The sequence below is a fragment of the Pteropus alecto genome, unplaced genomic scaffold, assembly GCF_000325575.1.
Source record: "Pteropus alecto unplaced genomic scaffold, ASM32557v1 scaffold66, whole genome shotgun sequence".
Taxonomy (NCBI): Eukaryota; Metazoa; Chordata; class Mammalia; order Chiroptera; family Pteropodidae; genus Pteropus; species Pteropus alecto.
Window position 1 is genome coordinate 297,506 of NW_006438869.1, and position 24,301 is coordinate 321,806.

General features: G+C 42.2%; 1 protein-coding gene across 1 annotated transcript in view; it reads right to left on the bottom strand.

Annotated features, from left to right (window-relative positions):
- The window catches only part of SEMA5A (semaphorin 5A), a 411,791-nt gene that overhangs the window by 205,395 nt on the left and 182,095 nt on the right, over positions 1 to 24,301 (bottom strand). The window contains 1 exon segment of the mRNA XM_006915860.3: positions 10,220 to 10,265. Within this exon segment, the coding sequence (XP_006915922.1) occupies positions 10,220 to 10,265 (46 nt within the window).

A 24,301-nucleotide genomic window follows, 5' to 3' on the forward strand; every position in this document is an offset into this window, starting at 1 on the left:
CATCTAGCAGCCTGTGATTGTCAGACAACGTCTGCTGTTGTCTTACAGAAATTTCTTGACCTCGTTTCACGAAACCAAATGATACGCATGACTAGGGAAAATATTCATGAATCTTCAATTTAGTTTTTGAGACTGCAAGGGAAGCATAAATTCAGAAATGGATAGGGAGAATTATTAAAAACTAAGGCACGTATGACGCAGCAGAATGCATTCAATAATCAGGTACGTGTTACATTTTTTTCGAAGACATAAAAACACTCCACTTCTTCAGGGGTGGGGACCAGCGTGTGCGTGGTCTGGGTCCACACCATCGGGACAAGCCTAAGTTAAATCCCTAAAGTACTGAGCACCGCACACCGCAGTGGGTGCTCTGGCTCCCTGCCCAGTCCCTCTTACGAAACGGCACACCTTCCTCGGGCTGCTGTCAGGGTTGGTTGATACCCTCTCATGGCTGCCCCTTCTCTGGAGAATTGCCGTTGGCTGATGAGAGCTACCTCATCAGGAAGTTATGTCACCACACACCTCGCATGGTCATCTCTATTTCCTTATTAAATAGACTACTTCTATTTAATAAGGAAATAGAGATGACCATGCATGAAACCGTGTTAATATTTTCAGTCTAAAGACCTCTCGACTGGTCTTTAGACTGAATTCAATACCAAACTAGAAAATCTGTAGCTAATGACTGGAGGATAACAGGGGAGCTGGGTATAAATCATCTCCCCTGCCTTAAAGGGGACCAACTGAGATTCTATCCATTTTCTAGAGTGTCCTTAGGGTCAGGCTGATGACTGATGCCAATTCCGAGTAAACCCTTGCCGAGTTCCTTCCTCCTTCACTCCTCAGCTGCTGAGAATATGTCCTGAATAAAGCATGAGGACACGAATCCCTGTCTCAGACTCACAGGAAAGCTAACCTAAACCCAGATATAAATTACATTATAAATTACTTTCTTTGTAAGCCAGTCATTAGCCACAGGGGGTGTGGCAGTCAGTACCAATGAGGACAAGAAAGAAGCATATTAGTGAGTGTGCAGCAGGCTCTTCTTGGGAGACCGACATACCCAGGCCCAAAACCATGCTCTACCACATGCCAGCTGGGCGACCTTGGGTACATCACGCAAACTCTCCAAGCTTCTACTCCTCCTCTATAAAATACTGAAGATGATTTCTACTGCTTAGTGCTGCCGAGGAACAAAAACAAGACGATGCCTGTGAAGAGCTGAGGACGGAGCGAGGGCTGCCTGCCGTTGCCATCGCCGATGGTATCACCATTTCATGACAGACGAGGCCATTAAAGTGACATCAGATAAACCTAACGCCAAGTTTCCAACTATAGGGAAAGTTTTCCTTAAAGGAGGAGGAATCCAGGAGCCATTTAAGCAACGACAGGAGAAGGAGTCAGCGGAAGGATGGAATGTGTTAAGACGTCGAGGCTGAAGGCAACCGCGGGGCTGATCCCTGCCTGTCCTCGCCACAACACACAGCGGAGAAAATTGAGGTCGAAAGAGGTTAAGTGGTTTGTTCAAAGGATCCCTGCTTTGTTATTTACAGAAATGTTGGGAGCCTGAATAAATCTGTTTGTGTATAGTAGAAAATATGATTGGCTGGAATGGCGGAGGGTGGGGTGGGGGCAGGAGAGAGAACAGGGAACAGTTAAGTGCATCCCTAGGGACTAGTCCTGTTTTCCTAGCACGGTCAGGGAGAAGATAGGAATGCCTGCCAATATCTAAATGTCCACGTTTTCTGCCTCTTCCTGGGTGCATGAACTAGTCTCCCTAGCTCCCTTGAACTTGATTGAGGCTGTGTGACTAAGCTATGGCCACTGGAATTTGGGCAGAAGGGAGGTGTGCCACTTCCCGGCACGGCCCTGTAGATCTCCTCTGTGTGGCCCTCTGCTCTGTCTTCCATGCCGCTGGAGGTGTGTGTGGTCTGACGATGGAGCGACCGTGTGCAGCAGGCTCTTCTTGGGAGACCGACATACCCAGCGGAACATCCCGGGCTCCTGGGCGGCAGCGAAGGACAGTGCCCCAGAGCCTCCACGCCAGACTGTCATCGAGTGAGGAATAAGGCTTCGTCTGTGTGTTTAGCCACCGAGAGCCGAAGGCTGTGTGTTAGCAGCAGCGAACCAACCAGACTCTCTGAAACTGGTAAAACCTCAGTCCTCGTCTATGGAAAATTTATGTAAATACCTAGATATCCTCCAGAAACCTATGAGAAAAGCAAAGTAGTATTTGAATAAATGTGTAAATATAACAGCTCTCGACGGGGAATTTTCACCAAGGGGGCGGATATAAGAGAAGATAACGTAGGGACGAATAGCTATACTATGTTAGGTCCCCAGGCCATGGGCCACCTTCTGCCAGAGACCATGAAACGGAGCACAGGGAGTCCAAATACACCCATCGACCCAACCTGATGAGGAAAAACAGCAAAAACGAAACCAAAGAATTACGCGGCATTATATTCTGTTCTCTCACTCATTCAGGAAACACTTGTCGCGGACTCGCTATGTACAAGGTTCCATAACAGGTGACGGACTTCTCCTTAAAGGGTCAGAAAGCAAATATTTTGGACTTCGTGGGTCAGGCAGCCTCTGTTACAACTGGTCAGCCCTGCTGATGTAGTGGTCGTGGACGATATATAAAGGAATGGATGTGTCTGTGTTCCCACAAACTTCATTCACTACGATCACCGGTGGCAAACGTGTAAATAGAGTGTGGATCTGCTCCCATGACACTTGAACTATCATCTGCACGCCTTACTTTGCAGACCCCTGACGGAGTTTAATAAAGAGTATCTCCAAGATGCCTTTCCCCTGCTCAACACAATGATTTAAAAAATGCATCCGACTAAGAAAGGCGGAAGACAGATAAAATTTAGAAGCATGATTTTCGAGGACTGCAGGGGAGACCAGTCTCTCCTTGTTCAATATAAATATAAAACTTGATTTTAAAAAAAGAATTAATGTCGATATCTCATTTGAATAGTTATTCATTCTAAATTATTAATTAATGCATCATTCTTTAAATTATACAGAAGAATTCCAACAGTGGGTAGTTATATCATATTGTTATGACCCATTAAAGAGAGGATCAGTATTATGAATGGCTTCAATTTATTTTACATTTAATTTCATATTAATACAAGGAAGCAATTTAAACTCGAGAATCCAAGCAGCTTCTTTAGAAATGGCCACTAAGGATTTGTACACGTGTCTAGTTAAATATATGAAGAAATCTAAGGGGAAAGATTCCCTAAGCACATCAAAAATCTTACAGATTTAATCAAGTAACGCCAACTTCACCAACTAGAAAAGTGGCTTCTGCAGACTACTTGGAAGCTGGGGTAGCCATCCTCTGACTCGAGGCTCCTGAACCCTGGCACCGATCCCACTCAGAGCCAGGGAATCCTCCGCCGAGTGTGGAGGGGCTGCCCTCAGCCCAGCAGCGTGCTCGGTGTCCCCCCCACCCAGAGGCCAGCAGCAGCCTTCGCCTCCAGGGTGACAACCAGATGTTCCCACGTGGTGAAACAGACCCCAGTCGACAAACACTGGCTTGGAAATTGAAATTCAATTCCCCAGACTCAAATATAAAGGAAACAAAGTTAACGTCTATCTTAACTTTCCAGAGAATTCTCTATCGGTATGGACCAGATAGTCAGAGATTTAACAGCTTAGAAAACAGAGAGGCAGGTGGCAAAGTGGAACACGGGTTTCAATTTTTCTGCTTACTCCAGCAGTTGTAAGTGGGAAACGGGCTGTGAATGTCTTTCCCTCAGTAGCGAAACAATATAAAAATGGATTTTGAGCTATTTCCCAGAAGACCGTTAGAAAGACGGCGAGGTTAAATGAGCTGCGGTCCCTTTGTGTGCTTAGCGGCGGCGACCTCGGGCCACCTCGAGTGTGATCCCAGGTGAGCAGACGTGAGTTAGTCTGGAGGCAGCCACATTTTCATGGTTTTTTTTTTTCAGAAAGCTTTGTTCTTGCAAAGTAATCACTGTGATCAAAGCAAGAAGAAAAAGTGATGCTTGAAGAGCTGAATCTGTTATGGTGACAAGAAGTGGGAGAGATGCATAATGGTAAACTGCCACATCTTCCATCACGATGCCAGAAAATGACTGGTTTTCAAGATACGAGATGGCTAGATTTTAGCACGTGGTGAGCTGCGAGGAAATTTATCACAGCCTCTGAATGGAAAGCTGTCTCATAAATATACATATCCCATTAATATTTGATTTTCTAGCCACTGATGAAAACCAGATTCTATTTCTTTAAATTAAAAGCAACCCTTGATCTTTCACTTTAATAGGTTAAAGTATGTCTATTTGAAAAGCATAACACGTATTCCAAATACAGTTATTTTATCTCATGAGATATTTATACGCGAATATTTTTGTGGTGAACCCGAGGTTTACCCCAGATGGATACCGTTCACGCGGGGGAGCAGATTGTGTCCCATCCCAACCCTTGCTCAGATCGTCACTGCTTCAGAAGCTCCACGGGTGATGTCCCGACTTCCCGCGGGAGAAGGAACGAGACAACTGCTGACTCAGGTCCAGAATGCCCTCAGCATCAAGCTGGCAGTGAGCTGTCGCATTCCGAAGCCGTCCCACAAAAGCCCGTTTTTCTTATCAGTGGATGTCAGCCAGCATGGTTCCACATCCTGAGCCACAAGACATGACCACCTCTGGTGGGATGAGATACTCTGACTCCCATGAGTCCTTGCCAGCGGCTCATCTCCCATCCTCCCCCTCACCCCTGTGGCAAGAATGAGAGGTGGAACCCCCTCTTCTGCTCTCTGGGATCAACAAGCCACCACACGGGGACCACCCTGACCCGAGGAAGGAGAGGGGAGGGAGGGGCGTTCGCGTGCTCCTGCTGTGGCCGGGAACTGTGCTGGCTGCTCTATGCGATGCAGCACACTGACTCTGGGGGTCACTGATAGGGTGTGGGCGTCTCTAGAATTTTATGAAAATCACTAACTCAATTTAAAAAAAAAAAAAAAACTTTCTCATTACTGATTTTAAAACGGTATCAGGCAGGAAAGGATTTTGGGGGAGAGGAAAGGTGTGGAGGAGTACTGAGCAGACAGGTGAATGGGACGAGGATTCGTCAGGACTTTCCTGTATTGTTCTAGAATCATCCTTCAGGGTGACAGTACGCGCACCTGTGTTTCAGGAGGCCTCTTTCAGCAAGCAGTTCTCAGGGCACTAGCCTCTGGGTTGTGTTACTCTCTCTTGAATGTAAGGACAAAAATATGAAGTTTACCCACACTCCGCTAAAAGCAAGTTAAAAAAGATAAAGAATGAGCATGATAATAAATATCATGGGATGAAAACTTCTAAAAATTTCTTTTGAGTCTACCACCTGACAGGTAACCTAATCTAACGATCTGCTCGATCTGCTCCTGAGGAGACAAAGAGAAATAAAAATGCTCCTCGCAGCTCACGCAGCGAATTGCAACGGGAGGCAATAGGTGCTCGTCATTTCATAGCATCACAGGGTCCTCGGCCCAGACGGACTCAGCATGGGGCGCTCAAGTGGGACTCAGGAGCGAAAATCTTTTTCTAGATTGAGACGAGGATAGGGTAAAAGAGTTTCCGAGAGAGATGAAAGCGAGAGCCAACGCTCAAAGTCGGGATCGAGCCTGCAGCGTGGGAAGCTGTAAGCGGCCTGACGTTACAGACTCGGTGGAGGCGTCCGAGGCTGACGTGGGTGATGGATGGGAGAGACAAAGATAACGCAAGCCGCCACCGGGGAGCGAGACCTGCTGTCACGAAGGGAGGGACAAGGGAAAATAAAGCTCATCTGGCGTCGAGTATGGGCTGTCGCGCGTTCTCAGTTCTGATTTTCTCCGTTCCTGCAAATCGTCTGTCCGCCCTGGTCTCCGCTCCCTCATTTCCCCATGTTTCAACTATTTTCTTTACTTGGAGGGAGAGAGGAGAAAATTATTAGCCTGAGACGTCCAAATCAAATCCAGATGCTCCCTGATAGAAAAAATAAAAATAAATAAAAACAAAACAAAACAAAAAAACGTTTTTAAAACATAACTGAAGGTCTGTCACCGCAGATCTAGAATCACCATCCAGCTGGGCAGCATGAGCCACACTGAGCTTCTGAATGCTGGCTAGTCCGCACGGGAATACGCTCCAAGAACAGATACCCACCCGAGCTCAAAGACTTAACATTTAAAAAAATAGGATGCGACATCTCGATTTCTTACAACATAATGAGTACATGCTAAAATGATAGTTTTTGGGAGTTAAGTAAAATCTATTATTAAAAATACTTTTGCCCGTTTCTTTGTACCTGCTTCAATGTGACCACCGCCAGATTATCTTAAATTACCTACCAGGCTGCAGTTCCATTTCCATGGGAGGGGACTCTTACGCCCGCACAGCCCTTCCTTATCTGTGTGTCTATTCTTTTTGTCGCCTTTGGAAATAGTCATTTAAATTAAAATAAAATAGTCACAGAAATCAACAAGACAGCTTACTGGAGGCCGAGAAGGGAAGCGGTGAGTGGGGAGGCACTGCCAGCTCAATCTCTCCCCCACACTGGGTAAGAGCCGGCTACGGAGCAGGACACGCAGCCCCGGCCCGCGGGGGGAGCATCGCATGGCGGTAACAATCTGTTCAGGGCTGCATGGACGTTTGTGATCCGGGCCGTGTGGTCGGAGGCCACCTTTCAGAAAGGTCCTGTCTCCCTGCCTGGCCCTCTGTCACAGACTATACTCTGACCGGTGGTGATGCTGAGGGGGTCCCATACTCCGACTACGGTTCAATGGCATCCGTCACCTAACCCAGATAGGGCTGCAGGCACTCATGACAACGGGAAATGACAACGGGAGACACACGGTTTCCCCTACCCCACGATGATGCCACACACGCGCCAATGGCAAATGCACCTCCCGATTTTTTGCATCTATTGATTTTGGAATAACGTTGAGAAAAGTTGGAAGAAACGTTCAATGGACTCTAAAAAACCCTTCACCTGGACTCCTAAATTTCCCGCATTCACATCTTATCACATTAGCCTTATTATTCTGTATGAATGTGTGTGTATTAGATGTATATACACATATATGTGTATACACATATGGTAATTTTTAAATCATTTCAGAATAAGCTGGAGAAATGATACCATTCAGCCCTACTTAGTAGGTTTTTTTCTTAGAACAAGGACATTCCCCTACACAATCACAGTAGAGTTATCAATCAGAAAATTAATATTAATACATTTCTACTATTTTATCTACAGACCTTAAAATTTTGCCAGTTGTCACAATAATGTCATTTACAGCACATTCTTTTTCTATTCCAAGATGCGGTTTGGATCTAGTGTTTCGTTTGATTGGCAGGCCTATTTTTTCTTCTTTATGATGAGATAGATCTTCATTCTTCTTATGCGTTTCATGACTTGGTGATTTTTGAAAAGTAGTGGCAAGTTTTTTGTAGAATGGCTCTCAGTTTTGGTTCGTGTGAGGGTTCCTCATGATAAAATTGGTTATGTTTGGCTAGACTATCACAGAAATTTTTCTGTGTTCTCAGTGCATCGAATCAGGATGCCTACTTATACTAACTGTGTCTCATCACCGCTGAAGTCACCCTTGACTGGTTGGCTACGGGGGGATCGGCCTGGTTTCTTCACTATCAAATCGCAAGTGTTCCTGTTATAATTAATAAGTATTTTGGAGGTGAATACTTGAGACTATGTAAATATCTTGGTCATCATTAAACTCCTACCCATAAATATTAGCATTCATTGATCATTTTTGCCTTAATAAATTTTTAGTGTGAGGGTTGCCAAATGATAGTTTTCTAATTAAATCATTCCTTCATCGGGATTTTATAGTGAAGAGCATTCCCTCCTGCCTCATTTTTTTATTCATTCATTTTTTTAAATTAAATTTATTGGGGTGACATTGGTTAATAAAATTATATAGGTTTCAAGTGTATAATTCTATAATATATAATCTGTATATTGCATTGTGCGTTCACCACCCAAAGTCAAATCTCCTTCCGTCACCATGTATTTGACCCCTTTACCCTTATCTACCTCCCCCTCCCCCTTTCCCTCTGGTCACCACTATGCTGTTACCTGTGTCTACGACTTTTTGTTTGTTCGTCTTGTTCATTTGTTGCTTTCAATTTCCCTCTGGTCACCACTATGCTGTTATCTGTGTCTGCGACTTTTTGTTTGTTTGTCCTGTTCATTTGTTGCATCCCACATATGAGTGAAATCGTATGGTTTCTCCACCCTTTACATCTGACTTAGGTCATTTAGCATGATAATCTCAAGATCCATCAAAGTTGTCGCAAATGGCAGTATTTCATCTCTTCCTATGGCTGAGTAATATTCCATTGTATATATGCACCACATAATTCATTTATTTTTATGTTAGCATATATTCATGGGTTCAGATTATTCGATGTGTTATAATCTGATACTATCAGCATTTATTTTGATAATCGAATTACCCCAGGTTTCTTCAGTAAGCTCACTTCAGGCTGGCTCTTAGGTCTTTCTGACAGGCCCTCATCATTCTTTGAATACTTCTTTAATTTCTGAAACCACAAAGTCTTCTAGGATTATCACGACTTTTGCTCCCCAGGTCCTGGGATCAGCTACTACTCCAGGGAAACTTGGTTCCGTTAGTGGAGAATTGAATTTAAAAACCAAGTACAGTGTATTATGTATACCCATTGCGACCTTCTAGACCCTCTGAAGCAAAGCAAGCCAAGAAACTAGGAAATCAATGAATACGTTTGCAGACACACACTATCTCCACATCGTAGTCTTTACCACACACAAGATGCCAGATAATATGGAAAACCATGACGGTGAAAATGAGCACACCATACAGTTTTAAACTATGGAAAGGTCTATGTATTTTTTATAAAAGATAATTAAAATCCAGAGTTTTAAAATAGTATTTTGGCTCAATGGCCGATCGTTCTGATTTCTTATTAATACATTATAATTTACCAACCAATCAACTCATTAGAAGACATTAGGCACAAACTAAATCGTAGTGGAAAGACAATTCGTTGCCCAGTATGATGAAATGATTAGGAAGATAACTTATTTATAGTCATCACTTGTAAAACATAAGCAAACATTTGTTGAGAAGCACAACGCCTTACCTCTTGCGAGTGCCTTACGTCATTTAATTCTAGCAATGACAGGACAGGGGAGGTAGTGTTTTGTGGCATTTCACAGAGAAGACTGAAATGAGACTCATGGAACTAGGCCACCAGGTCAACTGTCTTCAAATCCCTTGCATTTGAACAATATTAGCTTTGCTTGTGGGATTGGCTTGTTTCAAGGCCCCGATGAATAAAAGACAGATCTAATATTAAGCCCTAACTCTAATGTTGCCCGAATATTCAGAAAAACCAGCAACACAACGAGAAGAAAATAATATAAATGTCTCTTCAATCACTTCTTAGAACTCTAGTTCTAAGAGGGTGACATTAAAACTGGTTGAAGAACTTTTTGAAAACCACGCACAGCCCCAGGATTCTGGTTTGCTCCACGGGGTGTTCCAGAACCTCGGTGATGGAGACATTCGTGCCATAAGCCTCTCCTTCTCCAAGGAGACCCTTCTAAAGACTAGAGGGGAAGGTGAGTCTTTGTGATTCAAAACTGCCACTAAAATAAATACCCCATTCAGACATAAGGATCTCAGGCTCCTTCTCCAAAAGATAACCACAGACGTAGGTAAATTGCATTTTTATGTATCATTACTTATTCTTTGCTATATGTGGTTCTAACATATATTCATATTTATTGAATTATAAATGATAAAGAGGAAACAGGATATTTTCCTAAGGGGGTTGATTTTTCATAAGAATGTGAGGGCCAAATGCATCAAACTAAATCATCAACGATTATTCTAACTGGGGCAGAAAAGAATGCTCCCAGACACCGAGGAAATGTCCTTTGAATTATCTATCATTTGAAGAAGAGAAAAATCAGATGATGCCCATGAAAGGAGCTGGGGCTTCACAGTGGGAGTTAAGGGCCAACTGAGAATTAAAGCAGGTGATGATTCACATCAAATAGAGCAGCCAGGACTCCTGTGGCCCGACCCCCGAGGAAGCGAATCCCTGCTTGGCCATGATTAAAACCTTTACGAACATCTGTCTTCATCCCCTCAAACGGCGAGCTAATTGGGATGGGAAATGAAAGTTCGAGAAAAATAAATTGCACCTACCTGGATCAGAGACAAATCCTCAAGCTGTAACCTGAAGAGGTAGTTTCTACAAAATACAAAAAAGAGAACAATTTTATTTTCAATAGATGCAAAAGATTAGAGTGCATAAAAATCATGAGAACAAAGGAAAAAAACACTTAATGATTTTTGGCTTCCAAAGAATCCTCCTGCTAAGAATGTGTATAACACAGCTTTCCTTGTACCTCAGAGGTCAAAGGGTCATACAATATGGAAACGGACACACATTGGAGATTGGTGACAAAGTTAAGGAACAAAGTGTGTGTGTGTGTGTGCGTGCGTGCGTGTGCGTGTGCACGTGTGTGCATGACTCAGGTAAAACTACACTATTAATTGATTCTCTTGATCTATGTGAAATGGACCAAAAAAAATATATAGGGGCATTTGATTCTGAAACTAAATTTAAGTAAGATACACAACCATTCTTCATAGGTCTTCATTCTCACAGATCACCTGCATTCACCGTGATTATAATGAAAACATGTCCAGGTTTTGAATTCAGCAGTGGTCTAGGGATTAATCTACTCTTTCTTGTTTCACAGGTTCAGTGTGAAATCAGTTTAGAAGCAGGCACTTGTGGGTCTGCCTTGCACGGTTAGAAAGTGTCAGCTCTGGCTGCCCAAGTGGGAAACAGGAAATCGGGAAGGAGGAAACCATCAGTTTTCAATGATGAAGGAGAAGAACAGTGAAATATGCAACGAAGATCAGCAGAGCATGGGGGTGGGAAAAGCTTAAGTATCAGTCATATTAGGCTTTGGGCCACATGCTGTGGCTTTTAGAAACAGTGAATTGGCCTCCCTTGAGTGAGTCACTTTGGCCTCTAACTTAAATCGTAAACAAACCCCTCCTTAACTTCGTGCAGATGGCAAGCTGGTGCAGTAGCAGCACCCCAGGGATGAATGGGAGACAAAGTCAGCCCAGGTGTAGCCAGCAAAGGCGGGAGAAATTGGCATATGCTAACAGAAAGCAGACCCGGCAGAGCACAGGATGGTGGGGAGGGGTCTCTGCGAACCTCAGTCCAAGGTTATATCTATGCACTAAAAGAATAACAGAATTTTCCCAACACCAATAAGAAACAAAAGTAGATTACTTTCACTGTCTGGGGAGGTATTTAGATGTCAGAAGTAGACGCACTGTCCAGTAGAAGTAACGAGTGACAGCCATGTCAGGCCGAGGGCATGGCCTAGCGAGGACCACAAGGTATGCCTATGGAGTGGATGAAGATGTGAAGAGGGCAGCAATCAGAAGCTGACATCCCATGGCACACCTGCACGCACTGCTGGGGAAAGAGAGGGGACTGAGTTCCCTTTCAGAGTGGTCTCACGGGTCCTGGCGTCATCCCCTGGGCACTCGGGTACTTCACGATTTGTCCCCCGCCACGGGGGCACCGCCATCATCCTGCCACCACTTAACCTCTGCCATAATGCCAGTTCTCCCAGAAGCACTGGTGGCACGTGCCGCCTCCACCGCAAAGCCATCTGCGGAAAGTGTGCCCTCGCGTTATTACAGTTGAGGAATAGTCCTCCAGGGAGGATCAGACTCAGGATGTCTTTGAGGAAGGAATATGGTGGCAGAGTCTATTTTCCTTTCATCAGCTGCCATGCAGAGACAAGCTTTCCCATAGAAAGACCACCCTGCAGGGGAGGAAATGCGGCCTCGGTGCCCGGAGGCTAGCTTGCATGTGAAGAGTCGCCACGCTCTCACCTGGTGTGAAACCGAGGCCAGCAGGACTCCCCTGACAGACATCAGACACCTATACGTGTGGCACCGGAGGCAATTACTGGCCACGAGGCAGTCACCGTCTCTATGACCACCACGGCTTCGACCTTGCCCCTCAGGCTGGTTTCCTAAGTGGCTTCCTGGCTGAAAAAGCTATCAGTGGTCTCTGCCCCTCGACTGTGATAGACAGTGTTGCCTAGTGGTTCAGGATATTTGTGCAAACACCAGAGCTCTGCCACCATACGACCTCGGGGAGGAAGCTTCATTCAGTAGCGCGCGCCACACTCTTCACATCTGTACAATGACGCTAACAGTCACATCCGCCCTTTGGAGTTGCTGTGAGCTTTAAATCCAAAAAAACCCTTAGAAGGGTGTCTGACCCATTGTAAAGACTCAATTACTGGCAGCTACTTTCTGACAGTTATGAAAAAACGTCGAAATTTCCAAACACAATGAAATTCTCAGCACATTCTCTGGTACCGGATTTTCAGAAAAGAAGAAAACATCATCTGTCTTGTTTGGTTCTGGGAGCCGGTCTTCACATGCTTTCCTACTCACTGGCTCTTAAGAAATACTTTTTTTTCTGTAAATATTCCCAATAAAAGAAACTATTCACATTTTTAATCAATGAATTACCTAAGGGCTTTGGGGATATTGCAAGACCACCTCCCGCTCCCCCAACACATGCACATACGCACGTGCATGTCCACACTGCAGTTTGGGGACTTTCTAGAAAGGCAGCTCATATACACAAAGGAAGAGCTGGAAACGCCCTCACATCATTGAGGAAAGAAAATGATAGTGTCCCCAAGGTCCTGTAGAGCTCCAGAAGGACAACTGGAAAGAGAAGTTCAAAGTCCTCTCTCTCCTTGGGGAGAGGGTCGGAGAAGGCTTGGTGGTCATTCTCTGAAACCCCTGGATTCAGTTTTCAGGTGTGTTCCATGGGAGAAGCGCTATGGTCTGAATGTTCATGTCTTTCCAGAATTCATGTTAAAATCCTCCTAAACCCCAAAGGTGATGGCGTTAGGAGGTGGGGCCTTTGGAACGTGTGAGGGCCGTGACGGTGGCACCCTCATGCATGAGATTGTCGCCCTCATAAAAGACACTCCACAGAGATCTCTGGCCCCTCCTACCATGTGAGGACACAAAGCTAGAAGCTGGCCATCTGCAAGCCGGAAGAGGGCTCTCGCCAGAAGCCAGTCACACTGCCACCTTGATCTTGGACTTCTAGCCTCCGGAACTATGAGAAATAAATTTCTGTTATTTATAAGCTACACAGTCTTCAGTATTTTGTTAAAGCAGCCTGAATCGCCTAAGACAGGAAGGCACTGATTATAATGGCAAACATGCCTCATCTCAGTCTATATCTCCCAAGCAAGTCTAACTCCGCTGACCATTCTTTTTCTGCCTCTTAGGTCCCAATAGTCTGTAAAGGTACCCTTCCTCGCCCCGGCCATTACCAGGAGATTTTATCCATTTCTCCTCTGTCTCCAAACACCTGACAACTACGGTGCCCTAAAAACCACCTCATCAGTAATAAATCAGCACGGTAGAGGCGGTGGAGAACAGAATGGAAGAGGCAGGGAGGAGGATGCTTACCAGGAAAACTAGGACAGTAAGTATGAGATACCATCACCAGCAGCCTAATGAAGAAAAGCACAAAAGAGCTGAACTTTTCCTTCGGTATTTTCTGGGTTACAAGATGCAAGTGGGTGATTTTTAACCCATCTTCAATGTTTTGACCTAAAAAATATCATAGAATTCAAGAATTCCAGAGCTTGACTGTCATTAGAGAGTATATACCCTTCCGCATGTAGATGAGTAAACTGCTTCTAATTAAGAGGTGCAGTGTGATGTATCCAAGACTATTAGGGTTCAGAGAAAGAGCTAGGATTAAGATCTCCCACCTTGGTGTCCCTTATCCCATTTGCCCCATGGCCTCACCAATCAGTCATCCAATGTCCCCTGCCTAATTTCCCTGGCATCAAACGCACACATGTGTGCGTGCACAGACACACACACACACACGCACAATAATAGTTCTCACAGTTCAATTATTTCATATCTTCATTGTCCAGTCATAAGTACATTTACAAACCATTTTGAGACAATTCAAGTCAGCATGGTTAATAATAAGCTTTTGTTTCTAGGGAAATGATTCTCATCTCTGGGACTGTGAGCTGACTGTGACATATGTCTCCCCATTAAGAGAACATGTTAATTCTACTGGTCTGGCTGATTAAATGGTACCTCCTTTCTGTCTCTCTGTTTCTCGTAAATCCTTTCTGGAACTGCCTTCCGATACGCATTTTAAGTGCCCAAGTTCCTTTATGAAACTAGACAACTAAATGATACAATCTGTTACTACGTTTAAATAACACGAATCCCTATAAGACATATGAAATGACCAACAGAGGTGAATGAACATACGGCTGTCTGATGAAAGACTTGTTATCATGACATATTTCAATAAATTCCTAAAAAATACTTTTCAAGTGTCTTTATTTTTTGTAAATCAGTACCGTATTTCAAAATAAACTAATGAAAATTCGGCATATAAAAAAGATAATTCTTCATTAGTAAAATGTATTCAATAAGTACTCACATTTAATACTTGTCAATCATAAAGTCAGTTGACTATGCTAATTTAAAAATTTTGAAATCGAAATGATCAGATCTATAAGCCTGCAGAGCCTCAACATCTATAGAAGGTCTATTTTTACGTCAGTTGATTAATTACATATTTTTTTATTTGTTTGATTTTGGAGACGAAGAGTCGGTAGATGCTTTCAAATATTTAATACATGACTGTGGTCCATGTAAATGCCAAGGAGACAATTTAATGCCTTGCTGGACCTTTCCATATTAGAAACATGTAATATTACACATTTCAGTATTCACTTCATCTATCATGATTTTCAACGATTTAAAAAATATTTTAAAAGATGAAATATCAATGAAACGTGTGGAATTCTCTAATCTCCCCCCGGACCCTTAGAATCTGACAAAACACAGCATGAGCCCTACTATTCTCAGGTCTCTTGCCTCAAACCGTTTGGCTCCAGAGATCACTCCCAGTGCATTTTTGCTGTTGGAAAAATTCCAATCCAGCCAGCAAGATGAGGGGCCTGCAATGGCCTCAGACAGCTTGATGCATTGCAGCTCAGGTCAATGACCTACGAAGTGAAAGGTTACAAAACGAAAGAAAATCTTCTCAAGGGAATAAAAAATTGATATTCCCAGATGTTGGGCCACTCACACGGTAAAGTAAGATGTATGGTCCCCCGCAAGTGGTTGTCCTCTAGGGCGTTACAGAAGGGGCAACCTCTTTATCTTAAGATTGTGAGCGCCCAGAAGAGGGAACACAACACAGGCGAGGTTCAAGAGAAAGGCTGCCAACGTTCCAGCACCAAGGAGGAACGAACGCTCCTGGCTCCCAGCCAGCGGGGGATGCTAACCAAATGTTTCATAGGGGGCCAGTTTCTCTAGCAGGGTAATGCTGTGAGCCGCCCAACACATTTAAGTAGTCTCATTAATCTTCATAACGCCCCAGAAGTAAACAGTAGTAGAAGCAACACTGTGCGAGCCGAAGGGGTTAGATGCTCAGCGCGGATTCGCTGTACGGCTTCGGGGAGCGGTCCCCTAGTCCCATGCCCCTCCCCCTCCCGTTATGGGGATACAAAGACAGTTTCCTCGTGCCAGATAGGTTCCCTTTAATGGCCATCGTAAACAGAAGCATTAACTGTTTCCTCTTGGTATGGACCCACTTTTTTTTTTTTCAATGTCTTGGAATAAAATTTGACATTGCACATTCAAATGTAATAACTATATTACTTTTAGGAATGCTAATATACAAGTAATATACAGATCCGATAGACAATAATTCAAATCACAAAGCCATTCAATCTGGCGGACATAAGCTGACGGTTCTGAAGACCATCCATTCTCTCCCCATCAGACATTTCAGCGCATTGTCTCCCTCTTCACTAGAGTTTATTTCTTATTGACTATAGGACTGAATAACTCATCCTCGTGTCCCGTCACAGCCCTCAGTGGCCTATTAGCAACAAATCACTAAGCACAACAATATATTCTCTGAGGGAACAGTGTGGGCCTTAATAGACAAAGTTCGTTTGCGTCTTCACGTAAAGTAATAAAATTCAGCCGGCATTAAAGAAAAGGTTGAACTATCACGAGCATATTAACTAAATGACTCATTTTATCTAGAGACACTATAAAACTTAACTCTGACCTCCATTAATTATGAAAGACACAGGTGCTTTAAAATGACATTCTCTTAGAATATCTCAATTGGTCTCTGATGAATATAGCTATAAAATCAAAGAAAAAATGCCTAGTTCTTATCGAGCAGGTAGGTTAGAGGCTTTCTTAGAAATGAGGAACAGAAGACTAAATAATGGGCACAGACAGACATGTATTTTGAACAAAGAGAAAGAGGAGACAGAAAAGCAGGTAAATCTATAAAAAAATGTTTTAAACAACGGTGACAAAAACTTACGTTAAAGTTCAGGCTATGGTTGATCATGAAACAATTTGAAGACAAAACACAGACTGTATAGAAACTGTCGCCATGTGGGTAAATCTGAGAGCTGACATCAACTGAAAAGCTAACCTCGCCTGTCCCTATGCCAGCTTGATCCTCTCCACGAATTCTCTTTATTTCCAGATTCCATTCTTCTGTCAATATCCAACTGGCACAGAGCTTGACATGGTGACATCCTATATGACATCCTTTTCAATGGCACTGATAGATTTGAAGACTGAAATGTAAGCCTGTGACTTTGCAGCTAAAGAAAAGTAGGAACTATATTCTTTAAAGCACAAAATGTTTTTACAAAAATTAATTATTTAATAGTAAATATTTAATATATCAATAGCTTTAAAGAACATGAAGATTTAATTTCATTAAACAACTAACTTATGTAGTTCACCAACTTATTCATAATTGCTCTTTGTAAGACTCTTGCTACTCTGGTTGACTGAAACTAGTCTAGAAAGCTCTGTTTTTCTGTGGTTATTGCCATTCCGAAAATAGCTCTTTCACCTACTTTTACCACAAGTTTGAGGGAGTTTAATTATATTTCAAAATTATCAAACTATTCCAAATATAGAGCACTATATTTAAATAGTTGAATCACATTTAGATCACAGCTTCCGAAGGCCGAATCTTTTTCCTGTGCTAATATATTTTTAAATACTGTAACAAATGTATAATTTGGTCATTTTATGAGCTTCCGTCTCATTCAGAATTTTTTCTGCCCTCCTCAAAAACTATATAAATATATGTACTTTGGGCTATCAAAGATTTTTTACAATTTTGATTTTATTATTGTTGTTACCACATGTGTTCAGTACTTACTCTCCCAGAATTGCACTGGCTTATTTCATCCCCAAAAAGCCTATTTTAAATCTCTTATAAATCCTGGTTATTAGAAATAGGTTTCAAAGAACACATCAAAACCAACATCAGTTTTAACAGCACTATGGTATGTTTAAACATCAAGATTAAAAGTCACAGAAGTAGATGGATAGCCTCTTGGTATTTGGCAAATGGAATGAAATAAAGACAGATTTTTAGCGGCATACTACAATTAAGACCAATGTTCTTAGCAAATTTAAGAGATATAAAATCAGAAAAGCCTTTTCCTATAGCATATTTAGGGGCAAGTTGTTAACCAATGTTGTTAATTACAATGATAATTTAAAATTTTACTGCGCTTTAAATGTTTCTCACAAATCTCTAAGTGCCTTGAGGATTACAGATGATGACTTATTGCTCTAAACTGAACTCATGACTTTTGCCTTTGTGGGTCCATTGGGTATTCGATTTGTTCCTTTCCGTTTTTCAGTTAATAGAGATCATTTTTCACTTGAAAAACACCAACTGAATTATCCTATGATTCCTTTAACCTGTGTTTTCCTAGGAATATTCACTGTTCGAATTATCTCCATATACAATTATTTTCTGGGTTGTCCTGAGAATTAGCAAACTGGGAGAATTTTTGATGTATCTTCAAATTATCAAGAATTAAAGCTCAGCCCCAGCTAACGTAAACACAAGCCACATTCCCAAATCTTGCTCCCAAATCTCACATTTGGCCCCTGCCCTCAACCACCCAATTCTGTTCGCCATCAATCACTGTCAAACCCAGCTGTAAAATAGGTCTCAAATATAACTTCTCTCCATTTCCACCCTCATTGACTAAGTTTAAGTTCTCTGCTGCCACCTGATCCACAGCCCCCAACCGCTGTTTTTATTTCCAGATTCTCCAAACTCTAGAACATTCTGCACACAATATAGTGAAAGTATCTTCCGAATGCAAATCTGAGCATGTAAACAAGTAGCCTTAAACATCTCCTGAGCAACTAATGACTTCGGGAGAGGTTCTCAAATTTGCCAGGCAGGCAGATCAACGGGAGCTTGATTAAAACAAACATTCCAGAACTTCTTCCAGAGATTCTAATTCAGATGATCTGATGAGACGCCCATACCTCTGCTTTCTTGGAAGGCCTCTCAGGTAACTCCCATGATTGCCTGAACTGGAATCAGGAATCTAGAGGATTAAGTCCAAATTGGTCCATAATCTGACCCCACCTAAAGCTCAGACCTCACCTGCAATAACTTCCCTCTCAGCCACCACGGATCCAGTCAAGCCTCATCAGGATCTCAGACTCACCCCTGTGGTGTGGTCCTTTTGCGGCAGGAAGACACTTTCACACCTGCCAGGCTCATCTCCAATGAGTTGGGACCACTTTCTCAGTGTACCCTTCTCACCTGCAAGGACCTCCATGCTCCTTGACTCTTGGTGCTTCCAAGGCCTTTTACTTAGGCCCACTTGGGAAAACTAAATTGCTTGTGTACCCCCACACCCACCAGGCCAGGAGACAGTAAAATTTTTCTTTAAGGGCCGAATAGCAAAAGCTTGACCTTTGCTGTCTCATTTGCAAGTACTCATCTCTGTATGTAAACCTCTTAAAGCAGCCCTGGGTAATATGCAAACGAATGGGTGTGGCTGTGTCCCAATAAAACTTTATTTACAAAAACAGGAGGCCAACTCCGGCCTTAGCTTGCCAACCTTTGCACTAAAGTATTCATCTTTGTTTCCCCAATACCTAAGATACTTCCTGACATAAATGATATAAATGATGAATGAAGAGTTGTGAAAAATCAACTAATAAATTCTGACAAACCGGATGTGGGACCAACAAGGACAAAAGCTCTCAAAAGTCAAATATTGTATCACACATACACACTCAAAGAAAAGAGGTTGATTCATTTTTATCTAACTCTTTTGCTGGCTCATTCAAGGAATCTGAGAAAAGGGAAGACTACATATCTATATGTCTATATCTATATCATCTATATATATAAAACAAAATAAATAATTACGCTGCTAGGCTCATCTGTTCTTCAGCAGGGAAGAAAGTGCAGAGATCATTTTGTTTTTTACAACAGCAAAAGGAAACAATGGTTACAAGTGCTTCTCAGGAGAGTGTCTGTAGACCACTCGTTTGTTAAAAGCCCACACTCCAGGACCACCTCACAGCCCTCTGAATCATCTGGGCAGGGAGTAGTGGGCAGAAGAAGAAGAATTCAAATGAACTAATGTTTGGTAAATGTTGGACAAAGTTTAACAAAGCCCCCAGCCAAAGAGCGAACTTTTGAACACAGATTACGTTAATTAATCAAATAGGCCTGTTGGAAGAAAAGGGAGAAACAGTGGAAGGAAGTGACAGATGAGCACAGAGACTTTCGAGAGAAAAAAACACACTTATATGCAGAAGGAAAGGATAGAGAAAACATTTAAACTATAAAGTACAGGTTTAAAAAAATTCTAGGCCGGGAGGGGTAAAAATGAAGAGAACGAATGAAAAACATCACTCTTCATTACCAGCTGCTTATCCTAAGTTGTAATTAATGTAAATACAATATAAAGATCACATTACCTGGAGCTCCTTCGCAGGATGGAGACCTACTGCCTTTCAGATTCACTCCTAATTGCTGATTTCATTCAACTAAAAAAAACTTTAATGTAAACTTGACTAAAATATAGCTTTTGGAAAGTAGAGGTTGTGGATACTAGAAACAGAAATCTCATAAAATCTCCAGTTTTCTTTTAATTATATGCTGCTTCCAATGGATTAATTCCAAGGGAAAACTTAAAAATAAAAATAGGAATTATAACCGCAAAAAAGAGAGAATGACATTAGTCAATTTTTCTAAATGTCTATTACATGAATCTAAAATTTTTCTCCCTTTGTTTAGAACCAGTGGCAAAATCATTTTGAAAAAGGTAAGCCATTCCAATTAAACAGAAGCCTGCCCATTCACTCACTGTGCTCTTAGGGGCGTACAAGCTTGGAAGGCTTAAAGCAAATTCAGACCCCGCACAACAGAAGTCACTTATCTTTCCTGTTTATCTTGAGTTTTGTAGATTCAAACCACAAGCAAAACAAACAGTTCAAAATAATACACTAAAAATTTCTAAGACCGGTTTGTCGTGCGTTGGAAACACTTGGGTTTTAGTTTTAGTTTTTGGTAATGCACATGATGATTACGAGTCTATACTATTTGTTGCACAGACATATATAATGAAATATCTTCCAATACATGGAAACAGCCCATTGACTATAATGGCAAGTTCCATGCCAGGTGCTCAGAGGGAGGGGACTCACATCACGTCAGGTGTGAGGGGAGACTCAGGCATCCCCATTAACTCTTATCTTATTCTTTTTATAATGTTCCCATTCTGTGATGCAATTTTAATAGAATTAAAATTAAAAATTTCCAAGGACATCAGTCATTATATCTGTCATCAATTCAGATAGTCACCTGACCCAAATATTGGGTCTACAGGCTTCAATTCCACCGCCTTACTCACCAAGAGGTGGTTGAGCCTCCCGGACTCACAGGGGCTTGTGTGAGAGCTTACAGGTGAGTGTTCTTACTAAAATATCATAGGTTGCAAGACTATGCCCTTCAATTTATGTGTTTATATGACACTGACTCTTGTTAAGGAAGAGTAAGACAATCAGATATCAAATCATAAAACGAAGAAAACAGAAAGATCAAGAAACAAGCAAAAAAAGCTGCAATAAACTCTCATTCTCCTCAATGAAAAGCTCTTCTTCCTTACTGCTGTGTGGCTTTATGCTTGGTAAAAATATGGCTAGTTTATAAATGCCCTGCTTATTGTCAAATACGGCATGGTATGAGGACCAAGTTAGTTGCCACTTGGAATAACATTTAAATGCAGCACAGAATCACTCGTCATTCTTACAATGAACCTGAAACACTAATATCAACACATTCATTTGGAGAATCAAAATGTAATCACCCTTTCTTGCATATGTTGTTATAATCCTATACACACGAAAATTACACTTAATCAACTTTATGATCTATTCTGACTATCATTACTTTCATAATTATCTACACAAAAACCTCTAACCACGACATATTCTTTAATTCCGGAATTTCTTTTTTCCCCACATATTATGAGAACTGCATTTCATAGGATTTTTTTTTTTTGACAAAGAATTATAAAAATCATTCATAAAATAGTATCCCAATAGTATAAACCAACAGAAATCAAATAACTCAGGGAAATAACTGAAAAGGTTAACCGTGCTTATTTTTGAAATTGCGTTTTTTTCCTTTATGCTTTACTGTATTTTCCTCATTTTCTAGAAAAAAAATGCCTGGATCTCATTACTGAAAACAGCAACATTATTACATTTTGGTAAAACAGGATGCGAATGTCAATGCTTTTAAAATATTATGGAAGACAACGTGATCCTTAGAAGTGATAAGTTTAGGGATCCTTTAAGAAATTATATAAATTCAGACACGAGGACCTTCTGGAACTACATAACCCAAATAGCCTGAAGATGCGTTTTGCTTTTGCAGCACAATGAACTTCTTTTTGCAAAAAAAAAAAAAAAATAAAAAAAAAAAAAAAAAACCCAAAAAAAAAAAAAAACACACAAAGAATCTTTAACTGAATTGAATTTGAGCAACATAAAGTATCGCTAGTATAAAGTAAAACCATCTAATAAATGGCTTTACAATGCCTAGTGTTAACATGAAAAAAAAAAAATGACTCTCATTGTATTTTTCCACCACTCATATATTTAAACCATTAGAGATTTCTGAAATATACACCTACTTTCTAAACTTCTTTTGCGAGGTCAAGCCCTCCCAAACAGGAATCAGAGGGCTGGGTTATTTTTAAAGTTTTATAACTGGCTCGCTCGTACTCCCTCTCAAACATTCTGAGCTTAATCCCACCCAGTTTCCCAGGTAAAATGGCTATTCTCTCTCAGTGGCATCTGCCAGAAATATATTTGCACACGTATGCCAAACCCATAGACATCCATAGACATCCGCAAAGCTTCCTACCGCGGCGTGCTTACCGGCTGCCTGCCACTGTGACAATCGCTTTTCATGGATTATTTCATCGAATCCTCATAACCGCTAAAAGTACTAGAAATAATTATATCAATTTTAAAGATACGAAAATTAGACTCTGAAACGGGCTCAAGGTCACGCAGCTAAGCACGTCCGCTTTCCTCCTTTCTGTAGTTTATCGAGCATCTATGATGTGCAGCAGTGTCCCGAGACGGAAAATACAACCCATGCTCCTCGGGGTGCTTATCAAACTTAAATTTAACTGCACATCCTGGACTTTTCTGTGCTAAATCTGGAGCTCCTATTTCTCCAGGTCACCACGCCATACCACATGCTGGGCTGACTCAGTGTCTAGTCCGTTCGCCCCGGCGTGGCCAGGCGGGGGCTGTGTGAGATGAGGTGAATTGAGACTTTCAGGAACACAGATGGAGACCTCCAGGGCCACTGGGATGGAGGCCTTCGGGAATGGGTACCCCATGGGGTCACTCCCCACGTGCTGTCTCCAGCCAGGACAGGACCATGACGTGTCTCTTCTAAGTTCCATTTAGCTCAGTGGCTGCTCACATCCATTAGGATAAAATGTCATTGACCAAACACCAACCACCGGCAGAGTGTGTACACCTGTGCTGCCTGTCCAACCTCCAGAAACAAGGGAGAGTCTTTTGAGTCAAACTCATGAGGAAACCTTTTCCAAAGTTCTTTTCAAAGCTGAATGAGGGATGCTAGACACAGCTATACCAGTTAGGCTCACAGTTCCCCATTGGCTAATGGAAAGACCTCGTTCTCCTCCCTAAGGCTTAGCTTTGGGGTCGAGAGACTGCAACTCCCTTGTTCCCTTGTCAATATGAGACTAGTTAAAACTCACTGCAATACACAGCCAAGATCCCAGGGATAAAAGCTGATGAAAGTCAGCGTCAGAAACCCCCCAAGTATTCCCAAAGCACACCGAGTGAGCCCAAATCTAGTGCACACAAATATCGAAAGAGATGCAGGCGACATGCTCAGTGCCAGGAACTAAACCTACTTCTATTCATTTAAAATTATGACCACACAACTTAACATCTTCAAGTGATGGGTGGATGCGCAAGGCCTCTGTAAGATCTGAGGGCAAAAGCAATGATCCTAGAAAATACTTGATGTGTGTCTGAGGTGCTCAGAACCTAAGCCAGACTTAGCTTCACTCAGGTCTATGTGCAAACTGTACAATCTCTCTTGCTAGGAAAGGTATATTTTATCATCTAGTAAGTTAGGGCAAAAAAAAGACATGAGCACTCCACTGCTCAAAGCTCTTTCCTTGGATGTCACAGAAGAGTTCAAATTTACAAATGGCCACTTTCTTCAAGTTTAATGTCATTTTTCCCAGGAGATGAAGAGAACGTGTTTTTTATACATCATTCTCGAAACGCACAGGCAGGATAGGTGCTTAGACTGCAGGGCTCGTGCATGTTTTCTAAGGAAGTCATGGTAAGTGTGGGGAAGACAACTCAAGATCTGTGCTGATTGTGCTCCAGCGGCCTCCTTGTCAAACCGGGATGTCAAATGGTGACCCGGATGCAGAGGCGTGTGCATCTTAAGAGGCGTAAGTAATAACAACTTCCTCGAATTCTCAGTCGACTGGTAAATGGCTTACCGAAGGTCACGGAGAAAGATAACATAGGCCAGAATGGACACTATGGTCTCTTGGTTTCTAAAATTGTGTGGATGAGTCTAGTGAGAAGTTAAGAATATGGTTTCTGCAAGTGGCCTGGGTGTGAAACCGAGGTCCACTTTTCATTGGACATCATAGCTATGTCCCAGGCAACGTATTTATCCACTTCCTGCCTCAATTTCCTGCTCTCTAAAATAGGGAGGTTGATGATACCTACCTCTCAGGTTACATGGGAGGAAAAAGGGAATGAATTCACATCGGAACA